This window comes from Petromyzon marinus, unplaced genomic scaffold (assembly GCF_048934315.1).
Source record: "Petromyzon marinus isolate PM22_M1 ecotype Great Lakes invasive population unplaced genomic scaffold, UKy_Petmar_22M1.pri1.0 PM_G_Scaffold_88, whole genome shotgun sequence".
NCBI classification, from domain to species: domain Eukaryota; kingdom Metazoa; phylum Chordata; class Hyperoartia; order Petromyzontiformes; family Petromyzontidae; genus Petromyzon; species Petromyzon marinus.
Window position 1 is genome coordinate 727,501 of NW_027423044.1, and position 12,500 is coordinate 740,000.

Genomic DNA, 12,500 nt, shown 5'->3' on the forward strand with positions numbered 1-12,500 from the left:
GTAATAGGTGTGGCGCTGCAGGTTACTTTTTTGATGGAGTTAAATAGAGATTTGTGATCACGGGCCACTGAGGCAGACTCCATCTCCTCAGCAACCCGCGACCACCACCCATCCTTGCAGCGCCTCACGGCTCTCCGAACCTCCGAGCGAAGGCTGCGGTAAGCCTCCTCATTCTCTGACGTGGGATTCTGTAGCCGATGACAGTGGGCCTGTCGCTTTTTCTCAACCATCCTGAACAACTCCTCTGTCATCCAGGGTGTCTGGGGAGGTCTGGACCGCGTACCCAAAGCAGCCATTGCAGCTGCATGAGTCACAGTCCTAAACCTCGCCCATTTACCCTCGACATCAGGAGGAGTCGGGGACGATGCCAATCCCAGCCGCAAGCGATGATGAAATTCTCGCTTGCAACTTTCATCAGATAACTGAGACCAGGCCACTTTAGGTTGGAATGGGGTCCTGGGTGTACACCCACCACCGGAGTGGAAGAATGGCAGGCGCATCTTACAGATGACTAGTCGATGGTCAGAGGGCAGATCAGCTCCACGGTAGGTCCTGGTGTCAAGGACATGGGCTCGCATTCGCTGGTCCGTCACTATGTAGTCCAGCAGATGTTCTTGCTTGGACCCGGCATGCATCCATGATGTTGTGTGGATGCGCCGATGCCGGAACAGCGTGTTGGTAATTACAAGCCCATGGGCTGCACAAAAATCTAGCAGCCTCCTACCGTTGTTATTGAGCTGATCTGGCCCATGCCCTCCAATCACTCCAGACCAGGTGCCAGTATCATGACCAACTCGGGCATTGAAGTCACCCAACATGATGACTCTATCCCGAGGGGCCACTTTAGCCAGCACCTGTGACAGGAGGTCATAGAAGGAATCTGACTCATCGGCTTTGCCTGCATCCCTCCACGGATGTTCATCTTCGGTGGGGGCATAAGTAACCACGACCACCATTCCTCGCCTCCGGTTGATGGGAAGGCGAGTCCAAAGTAGCCTGGGGCTTACAGCTTCCCACACCTCACCGCCACGCTCCCACGCCCCCTTCATTCTTTTGTTCAAAAGAAGACCCACACCCTGTTGTTTGGCAGTCTGCTGCCCCGAGTAGAGGACTGTCCACCCCTCATGGTGGCAGGAGCCAGAGCCGGTCCACCGGACCTCCTGAATGCCGCATAGATCCAGGCGGTACCGGTCCAGCTCCCGACAGAGGAGTGGCAGCCTCTCCTCTGCAGTGAGCGTTCGAACATTCCACGTGGCCAACCGTAGTGGCTTTTCGTTGTTTCTGGAGTAGCCCCGAGGGTAGGTATTCAATCTCCTGGCTCCGCCAATTGGGGTTTGGCCAGGAGACGTCATAGACGCCTGGCCCCCCGGGGCCTCCGGCACAAGCTTAGTTGTTACATATTTCATTCGTAGTTTCGTGGTAATTAATTGAAGGTGGAGGGGTTACCAGCCCCTCGCACCCGTCCAGAGCCCCTGTTTAGCCCCTGTGGTGGACACATATGCCATGAGGGGAGGAGCCAATCAAAATTGGATCTCCCCCCACAGCGCTGTCCACGACAGAGTTGCCCGTCCGGCACCGCGAGGAGGTAGGGGGTTGTTTTGCCGGACAAGACACACAGACACACACACACATACACACATACACACAGAGACACACACAGACACACACACAGACACAGACATACACACACAGATATACACAGACACAACAACAACAACCGCCATTCGCCACTAAGTGGCGGTGACGTCACCACGACGCTTGTGCCAGGCTATGTGCACCCTAAGGCCACGTGAAGTGTCGAACGCCCGCCGGCAGGAGGTCACGGAGCAGACCCAGGTGCCACGGGTTGACTGACTGAGATGACTGGCTGATGCACCACCTGTGCCCCCTACTGTACCAACCTGCTGTGCTTTACCAACCTGTGGTGCTTTAGCCACCCGGCGCTCCGCTCGTTGTTGTGAGCGTTGCTCCTCCGCCCTCCGTTGTTGTTGGAGGGCGACTGCCTCCAACTGCCCAGTAGCGTCCTTCACGAGCCTCCTCCACAGAGGCCGATCTTGACACCGCTAGTACCAGTCATCGGCAAGTCCACTCAGCTCCACGTCCTCCTGTACCACATCACTCCATCTCTTCTCTAGCCCGTGCCGCGCCCGCTTAGCCCCCTCTATCCGGCCGAACAAAAGCTGTTTCGGCATGCGGTGGCTGGGCATGCGGGCTACATGACCCAGCCATCGCAGCCTTCCTCGCCGGAGGAGCTCACCGATGGGACCTTGCCCAGATCTTTCAAGGATTTGTGAGCTCCTCACACAATCCAGTCTGGTTAAACCCAGGATGGATCATAGGCAGGCCAGCCTAAATGTTTCTAACCGGCGAAGATGTTCCATTAGGGGGGGTCCACGTTTCGCAAGCGTAGAGAAGGGAGGGAATGACCGTGGCCGAGAAGACCTGAAGCTTAGTGCGGAGCGACAGACCAGGTAGCTTCCACACAGAGTTACGCAACCGATGAAAAGATTGTCGCTCGACTGATTCGGAGTGAGACCTCTGCTGTTAAACTGGAGCCAGTCATAAGCACACTGCCCAGGTATGGGAAACTCTCCACTCTCTCCACAACTGCCCCATCACCGATTGGGAGTTGTGGGGGTGGAGTGTCCGATGGTACAAAATACCCAGGCAGGTGCTTAGTTTTGGTGGGGCTGATGGTAAGGCCCCACCTCTTAGTGGTAAGCTCCAGTCTCAGCAGCAGCGTCTCCAACTCCTCCTCTGAATGAGCAGCTATTACCAAATCATCAGCATACATAACGTGGTTGAGCAAGAGGGAGCCATCCCTTGACCGCACCCGGGCGTCGATCAGCCTCCCATTCTATCTGTACCATATGGAGATTCCCCCGGTACAGCTATTGAAGGCTTCACGAACTACGTGGTCAAAATAGATGTTAAATAATGTGTGAGCCAGAGGACATCTCTGTCGCACCCCAAGGTGTACAGGGAATGGCTCTGACTCCCGGCCACGTAGTTTTACTCGGGCCCGCTCACCATCATGAAGGTCCTTAATGATCGTGAGCAGAGGGTCAGGTACTCCAAAAGCACGAAGAACAACGCAGAGCCCAGGCCTACTGATGGTATCATAGGCCTTGACCAGGTCAATAAAGCAGAGATGTAGGTCTTGTTGGAATTCCCTACACCTCTGCTGTAGCAGACGGACAGAAAATATGGCATCTGTGCAGGACCGCCCTTTCCTGAAACCGCATTGGGGCTCCGCAAGCCTCTCCTCAGCGTGCCTGGCAAGGCGATGTTGAATAATCCTTGCCAGGACCTTTCCCGGCACACTGAGTGAGATGCCCCTGTAGTTGTTACAGTCTGTGCGGTCCCCCTTCTTAAAAAGGGGGACCACCAGGGCATCCTTCCAATCCTGCGGAACCCGTCCAGTGGTCCAGACTGTTGTTATGATGTCATATAGGGCAGTCTGTGCACAAACGCCGCCCTCCCTCAGCATTTCGCTTGGGAGATCATCTCTGCCCGCTGCCTTTCCTGGTCTCAGACTCCGGATCGCCTTCAGTACTTTCTCAACAGATGGCACCTCAGCCAGCCACTCACAGGGGGTGACTTCTTTCAATACTTGAGGCACCGCAGCCTCAGCAGGGTCATCCTCACTTTGTGCCACGATGTTTTCCTGGCTGAGGGATTTTCCCTCCCCCAGGACCTCACAGAAATGCTCAGCAAATCTGCAAACCTGTTCCTGGGGGTCGGAGATTGCGTCACCGTTTTTTCCCCTAATGATGGTAATAGGTGTGGCGCTGCAGATTACTTTTTTGATGGAGTTAAATAGAGATTTGTGATCACGGGCCACTGAGGCAGACTCCATCTCCTCAGCAACCCGTGACCACCACCCATCCTTGCAGCGCCTCACGGCTTTCCGAACCTCCGAGCGAAGGCTGCGGTAAGCCTCCTCATTCTCTGACGTGGGATTCTGTAGCCGATGACAATGGGCCTGTCGCTTTTTCTCAACCATCCTAAACACCTCCTCTGTCAGCCAGGGTCTCTGGGGAGGTCTGGACCGCGTACCCAAAGCAGCCATTGCAGCTGCATGAGTCACAGTCCTAAACCTCGCCCATTTACCCTCGACATCAGGAGGAGTCAGGGACGTTGTCAATCTCAGCCGCAAGCGATGATGAAATTCTCGCTTGCAACTTTCATCAGATAACTGAGACCAGGCCACTTTAGGTTGGAATGGGGTCCTGGGTGTACACCCTCCACCGGAGTGGAAGAATGGCAGGCGCATCTTACAGATGACTAGTCGATGGTCAGAGGGCAGATCAGCTCCACGGTAAGTCCTGGTGTCAAGGACATGGGCTCGTATCCGCTGGTCCGTCACTATGTAGTCCAGCAGATGTTCTTGCTTGGACCCGGCATGCATCCATGATGTTGTGTGGATGCGCTGATGCCGGAACAGCGTGCTGGTAATTACAAGACACAGACACACACAGATACACACATACACAGACACACACAGACACACACAAAGACACACACACAGACACACACATACACACACAGACACACACAGACACACACATACACACAGACACACAGACACACACAGACACACACAGACACACAGACACACACAGACACACACAGAGACACACATACACACACAGACAGACACACACAGACACACACACACATACACACATACACACAGAGACAACAACAACAACCGCCATTCGCCACTAAGTGGCGGTGACGTCACCGCGACGCTTGTGCCAGGCTATGTGCACCCTGAGGCCACGTGAAGTGTCGAACGCCCGCTGGCAGGAGGTCACGGGGCAGACCCAGGTGCCACGGGTCGACTGACTGAGATGACTGGCTGATGCACCACCTGTGCCCCCTACTGTGCCAACCTGCTGTGCTTTAGCCACCCGGCGCTCCGCTCGCTGTTGTGAGCGTCGCTCCTCCGCCCTCCGTTGTTGTTGGAGGGCGACTGCCTCCAACTGCCCAGTAGCATCCTTCACGAGCCTCCTCCACAGAGGCCGATCTTGACACCGCTGGTACCAGTCATCGGCAAGTCCACTCAGCTCCACGTCCTCCTGTACCACATCACTCCATCTCTTCTCTAGCCCGTGCCGCGCCCGCTTAGCCCCCTCTATCCGGCCGAACAAAAGCTGTTTCGGCATGCGGTGGCTGGGCATGCGGGCTACATGACCCAGCCATCGCAGCCTTCCTCGCCGGAGGAGCTCACCGATGGGACCTTGCCCAGATCTTTCAAGGATTTGTGAGCTCCTCACACAATCCAGTCTGGTTAAACCCAGGATGGATCGTAGGCAGGCCAGCCTAAATGTTTCTAACCGGCGAAGATGTTCCATTAGGGGGGGTCCACGTTTCGCAAGCGTAGAGAAGGGAGGGAATGACCGTGGCCGAGAAGACCTGAAGCTTAGTGCGGAGCGACAGACCAGGTAGCTTCCACACAGAGTTACGCAACCGATGAAAAGATTGTCGCTCGACTGATTCGGAGTGAGACCTCTGCTGTTAAACTGGAGCCAGTCATAAGCACACTGCCCAGGTATGGGAAACTCTCCACTCTCTCCACAACTGCCCCATCACCGATTGGGAGTTGTGGGGGTGGAGTGTCCGATGGTACAAAATACCCAGGCAGGTGCTTAGTTTTGGTGGGGCTGATGGTAAGGCCCCACCTCTTAGTGGTAAGCTCCAGTCTCAGCAGCAGCGTCTCCAACTCCTCCTCTGAATGAGCAGCTATTACCAAATCATCAGCATACATAACGTGGTTGAGCAAGAGGGAGCCATCCCTTGACCGCACCCGGGCGTCGATCAGCCTCCCATTCTATCTGTACCATATGGAGATTCCCCCGGTACAGCTATTGAAGGCTTCACGAACTACGTGGTCAAAATAGATGTTAAATAATGTGTGAGCCAGAGGACATCTCTGTCGCACCCCAAGGTGTACAGGGAATGGCTCTGACTCCCGGCCACGTAGTTTTACTCGGGCCCGCTCACCATCATGAAGGTCCTTAATGATCGTGAGCAGAGGGTCAGGTACTCCAAAAGCACGAAGAACAACGCAGAGCCCAGGCCTACTGATGGTATCATAGGCCTTGACCAGGTCAATAAAGCAGAGATGTAGGTCTTGTTGGAATTCCCTACACCTCTGCTGTAGCAGACGGACAGAAAATATGGCATCTGTGCAGGACCGCCCTTTCCTGAAACCGCATTGGGGCTCCGCAAGCCTCTCCTCAGCGTGCCTGGCAAGGCGATGTTGAATAATCCTTGCCAGGACCTTTCCCGGCACACTGAGTGAGATGCCCCTGTAGTTGTTACAGTCTGTGCGGTCCCCCTTCTTAAAAAGGGGGACCACCAGGGCATCCTTCCAATCCTGCGGAACCCGTCCAGTGGTCCAGACTGTTGTTATGATGTCATATAGGGCAGTCTGTGCACAAACGCCGCCCTCCCTCAGCATTTCGCTTGGGAGATCATCTCTGCCCGCTGCCTTTCCTGGTCTCAGACTCCGGATCGCCTTCAGTACTTTCTCAACAGATGGCACCTCAGCCAGCCACTCACAGGGGGTGACTTCTTTCAATACTTGAGGCACCGCAGCCTCAGCAGGGTCATCCTCACTTTGTGCCACGATGTTTTCCTGGCTGAGGGATTTTCCCTCCCCCAGGACCTCACAGAAATGCTCAGCAAATCTGCAAACCTGTTCCTGGGGGTCGGAGATTGCATCACCGTTTTTTCCCCTAATGATGGTAATAGGTGTGGCGCTGCAGATTACTTTTTTGATGGAGTTAAATAGAGATTTGTGATCACGGGCCACTGAGGCAGACTCCATCTCCTCAGCAACCCGTGACCACCACCCATCCTTGCAGCGCCTCACGGCTTTCCGAACCTCCGAGCGAAGGCTGCGGTAAGCCTCCTCATTCTCTGACGTGGGATTCTGTAGCCGATGACAATGGGCCTGTCGCTTTTTCTCCACCATCCTAAACACCTCCTCTGTCAGCCAGGGTCTCTGGGGAGGTCTGGACCGCGTACCCAAAGCAGCCATTGCAGCTGCATGAGTCACAGTCCTAAACCTCGCCCATTTACCCTCGACATCAGGAGGAGTCAGGGACGTTGTCAATCTCAGCCGCAAGCGATGATGAAATTCTCGCTTGCAACTTTCATCAGATAACTGAGACCAGGCCACTTTAGGTTGGAATGGGGTCCTGGGTGTACACCCTCCACCGGAGTGGAAGAATGGCAGGCGCATCTTACAGATGACTAGTCGATGGTCAGAGGGCAGATCAGCTCCACGGTAAGTCCTGGTGTCAAGGACATGGGCTCGTATCCGCTGGTCCGTCACTATGTAGTCCAGCAGATGTTCTTGCTTGGACCCGGCATGCATCCATGATGTTGTGTGGATGCGCTGATGCCGGAACAGCGTGCTGGTAATTACAAGACACAGACACACACAGATACACACATACACAGACACACACAGACACACACAAAGACACACACACAGACACACACATACACACACAGACACACACAGACACACACATACACACAGACACACAGACACACACAGACACACACAGACACACAGACACACACAGACACACACAGAGACACACATACACACACAGACAGACACACACAGACACACACACACATACACACATACACACAGAGACAACAACAACAACCGCCATTCGCCACTAAGTGGCGGTGACGTCACCACGACGCTTGTGCCAGGCTATGTGCACCCTGAGGCCACGTGAAGTGTCGAACGCCCGCTGGCAGGAGGTCACGGGGCAGACCCAGGTGCCACGGGTCGACTGACTGAGATGACTGGCTGATGCACCACCTGTGCCCCCTACTGTGCCAACCTGCTGTGCTTTAGCCACCCGGCGCTCCGCTCGCTGTTGTGAGCGTCGCTCCTCCGCCCTCCGTTGTTGTTGGAGGGCGACTGCCTCCAACTGCCCAGTAGCATCCTTCACGAGCCTCCTCCACAGAGGCCGATCTTGACACCGCTGGTACCAGTCATCGGCAAGTCCACTCAGCTCCACGTCCTCCTGTACCACATCACTCCATCTCTTCTCTAGCCCGTGCCGCGCCCGCTTAGCCCCCTCTATCCGGCCGAACAAAAGCTGTTTCGGCATGCGGTGGCTGGGCATGCGGGCTACATGACCCAGCCATCGCAGCCTTCCTCGCCGGAGGAGCTCACCGATGGGACCTTGCCCAGATCTTTCAAGGATTTGTGAGCTCCTCACACAATCCAGTCTGGTTAAACCCAGGATGGATCGTAGGCAGGCCAGCCTAAATGTTTCTAACCGGCGAAGATGTTCCATTAGGGGGGGTCCACGTTTCGCAAGCGTAGAGAAGGGAGGGAATGACCGTGGCCGAGAAGACCTGAAGCTTAGTGCGGAGCGACAGACCAGGTAGCTTCCACACAGAGTTACGCAACCGATGAAAAGATTGTCGCTCGACTGATTCGGAGTGAGACCTCTGCTGTTAAACTGGAGCCAGTCATAAGCACACTGCCCAGGTATGGGAAACTCTCCACTCTCTCCACAACTGCCCCATCACCGATTGGGAGTTGTGGGGGTGGAGTGTCCGATGGTACAAAATACCCAGGCAGGTGCTTAGTTTTGGTGGGGCTGATGGTAAGGCCCCACCTCTTAGTGGTAAGCTCCAGTCTCAGCAGCAGCGTCTCCAACTCCTCCTCTGAATGAGCAGCTATTACCAAATCATCAGCATACATAACGTGGTTGAGCAAGAGGGAGCCATCCCTTGACCGCACCCGGGCGTCGATCAGCCTCCCATTCTATCTGTACCATATGGAGATTCCCCCGGTACAGCTATTGAAGGCTTCACGAACTACGTGGTCAAAATAGATGTTAAATAATGTGTGAGCCAGAGGACATCTCTGTCGCACCCCAAGGTGTACAGGGAATGGCTCTGACTCCCGGCCACGTAGTTTTACTCGGGCCCGCTCACCATCATGAAGGTCCTTAATGATCGTGAGCAGAGGGTCAGGTACTCCAAAAGCACGAAGAACAACGCAGAGCCCAGGCCTACTGATGGTATCATAGGCCTTGACCAGGTCAATAAAGCAGAGATGTAGGTCTTGTTGGAATTCCCTACACCTCTGCTGTAGCAGACGGACAGAAAATATGGCATCTGTGCAGGACCGCCCTTTCCTGAAACCGCATTGGGGCTCCGCAAGCCTCTCCTCAGCGTGCCTGGCAAGGCGATGTTGAATAATCCTTGCCAGGACCTTTCCCGGCACACTGAGTGAGATGCCCCTGTAGTTGTTACAGTCTGTGCGGTCCCCCTTCTTAAAAAGGGGGACCACCAGGGCATCCTTCCAATCCTGCGGAACCCGTCCAGTGGTCCAGACTGTTGTTATGATGTCATATAGGGCAGTCTGTGCACAAACGCCGCCCTCCCTCAGCATTTCGCTTGGGAGATCATCTCTGCCCGCTGCCTTTCCTGGTCTCAGACTCCGGATCGCCTTCAGTACTTTCTCAACAGATGGCACCTCAGCCAGCCACTCACAGGGGGTGACTTCTTTCAATACTTGAGGCACCGCAGCCTCAGCAGGGTCATCCTCACTTTGTGCCACGATGTTTTCCTGGCTGAGGGATTTTCCCTCCCCCAGGACCTCACAGAAATGCTCAGCAAATCTGCAAACCTGTTCCTGGGGGTCGGAGATTGCGTCACCGTTTTTTCCCCTAATGATGGTAATAGGTGTGGCGCTGCAGATTACTTTTTTGATGGAGTTAAATAGAGATTTGTGATCACGGGCCACTGAGGCAGACTCCATCTCCTCAGCAACCCGTGACCACCACCCATCCTTGCAGCGCCTCACGGCTTTCCGAACCTCCGAGCGAAGGCTGCGGTAAGCCTCCTCATTCTCTGACGTGGGATTCTGTAGCCGATGACAATGGGCCTGTCGCTTTTTCTCAACCATCCTGAACACCTCCTCTGTCAGCCAGGGTCTCTGGGGAGGTCTGGACCGCGTACCCAAAGCAGCCATTGCAGCTGCATGAGTCACAGTCCTAAACCTCGCCCATTTACCCTCGACATCAGGAGGAGTCAGGGACGTTGTCAATCTCAGCCGCAAGCGATGATGAAATTCTCGCTTGCAACTTTCATCAGATAACTGAGACCAGGCCACTTTAGGTTGGAATGGGGTCCTGGGTGTACACCCTCCACCGGAGTGGAAGAATGGCAGGCGCATCTTACAGATGACTAGTCGATGGTCAGAGGGCAGATCAGCTCCACGGTAAGTCCTGGTGTCAAGGACATGGGCTCGTATCCGCTGGTCCGTCACTATGTAGTCCAGCAGATGTTCTTGCTTGGACCCGGCATGCATCCATGATGTTGTGTGGATGCGCTGATGCCGGAACAGCGTGCTGGTAATTACAAGACACAGACACACACAGATACACACAGACACAGACACACAGATATACACAGACACACACACACAGATATACACAGACACACACACAGACAGATACACACAGACACACACACACAGATACACACATACACAGACACACACAGATATATACCGACACACACACACAGATACACACAGACACACAGATATACACAGACACACACAGATATACACAGACACACGCACACAGATATACACAGACACACACACAAATATACACAGACACAGACACACATATACACACAGATACACACACACAGATATACACAGACACACACAGACACACACACACAGATATACACAGACACAGACACACACAGATACACACACACACAGATACACACAGACACACATACAGATATACACAGACACACAGACACACACACAGATATACACAGACACACACACACAGATACACACAGATACACACAGACACACACACACACAGATATACACAGACTGTCTCTGTCTCTCTGTCTGCCTCTGTCTCTCTCTCTCTGTCTGTGTCTCTGTCTCTCTTTGTCTGTCTGTGTCTCTGTCTCTCTGTCTGTGTCTCTGTCTCTCTGTCTGTCTCTCTGTCTCTCTGTCTGTGTCTCTGTCTCTCCGTGTTTCTGTCTCTCTCTCTGTCTCCCCGTAACTCCCCGTATCTCCCCGTGTCTTCCCGTTCTCATAGTCAACACCACCAACACCACCACCACTCCCACCACCACCCCCACTCACCACCAACACCACCACCACTCCCACCACCACCCCCACTCCCACCACCACCACCCCCACCACCACCCCCACCCCCACCACCACCCCCACCACCACCACCACCACCCCCACCACCACCACCCCCACCACCACCTCCTCCTCCTCCTCCGTGCGCTTGATGTTGACGCTGATGGTGACGCTGATGGTGGCGGTGGCGGCGCCGTTTCTGGCGCCCTTCCTGCTGGGCACCGCGTGGGGCATTTGGAGCGCCGCCGGCAAGCGTCCCGGTGAGCGGCGGTGGTGGTGGTGGTGGGGGTGGTGGTGAGGGCGGTGGTGGTGGTGGTGGGGGCAGTGGGGGTGGTGGTGGGGGTGGGGGTGGTGGTGATGGTGGTGGCGGTGGTGGTGGTGGTGGTAGTAGTGGGGGTGGTGGTGGTGGTGGGGGTGGTGGTGGTGGTGGTGGTGATGATGGGGGTGGTGGGGGTGGTGGGGGTGGTGGTGGTGGTGGTGGCGGTCTGCTGAGATGTTGACTGCCTCGCCGGGCACGCGGGAGGTCTCGCTGCTACGGTATGGACACAACATTGCCGTTGTGTCCACAGTAGGGCTCGTTGTTGTGTTACATGGCGTGAATATCTCAACGCTTTGTCATTAAAGCCTTCACCACCTGACACAGCCAATTAGTTACTAGTTCATAGTGTAGTGTGTAGTGTAGTGTGTTGTGTATATGTATAGTGTAGTGTATAGTGTAGTGTAGTTTATAGTGTAGTGTATAGTGTAGTGTGTAGTAGTGTATAGTGTAGTGTATAGTGTAGTGTATAGTATAGTGTATAGTGTAGTGTATAAGTGTAGTGTATAGTGTAGTGTATAATGTAGTGTATAGTAGTGTATAGTGTAGTGTATAGTGTAGTGTATATTAGTGTATAGTGTAGTGTATAGTAGTGTATAGTGTAGTGTATAGTGTAGTGTGTGGTGTAGTGTATAGCGTAGTGTATAGTGTAGTGTATAGTGTAGTGTATAGTGTAAAGTGTAGTGTATGGTGCAGTGTGTAGTGCAGTGTATAGTGTAGTGTAAAGTGTTGTGTATAGTGTAGTGTATAGTGTAGTGTATAATGTAGTGTATAGTAGTGTATAGTGTAGTGTATAGTAGTGTAAAGTGTAGTGTATAGTGTAGTGTGTAGTGCAGTGTATAGTGTAGTGTATAGTAGTGTATAGTGTAGTGTATAGTGTAGTGTATAGTAGTGTATAGTGTAGTGTATAGTGTAGTGTATAGTGTAGTGTATAGTGTAGTGTAGTGTATAGTGTAGTGTATAGTAGTGTATAGTGTAATGTATAGTGTATAGTGTAGTGTA

The 12,500-nt window shown here is 53.8% G+C and overlaps 1 protein-coding gene across 3 annotated transcripts in view; it reads left to right on the top strand.

The window, feature by feature from the left end:
• LOC142921735 (uncharacterized) overlaps positions 1 to 12,500 on the top strand; it is a 35,503-nt gene that overhangs the window by 15,270 nt on the left and 7,733 nt on the right. For all 3 annotated transcript variants that reach the window (XR_012939632.1, XR_012939633.1, XM_076063053.1), the window contains exon 8: positions 11,133 to 11,442. Coding sequence is in view for 1 of the 3 variants with exons in the window: in XM_076063053.1 (XP_075919168.1) it covers positions 11,133 to 11,442 (310 nt within the window). In the remaining 2 variants the exon portion in view is untranslated. The remainder of the gene's footprint in view (positions 1 to 11,132; positions 11,443 to 12,500) is intronic.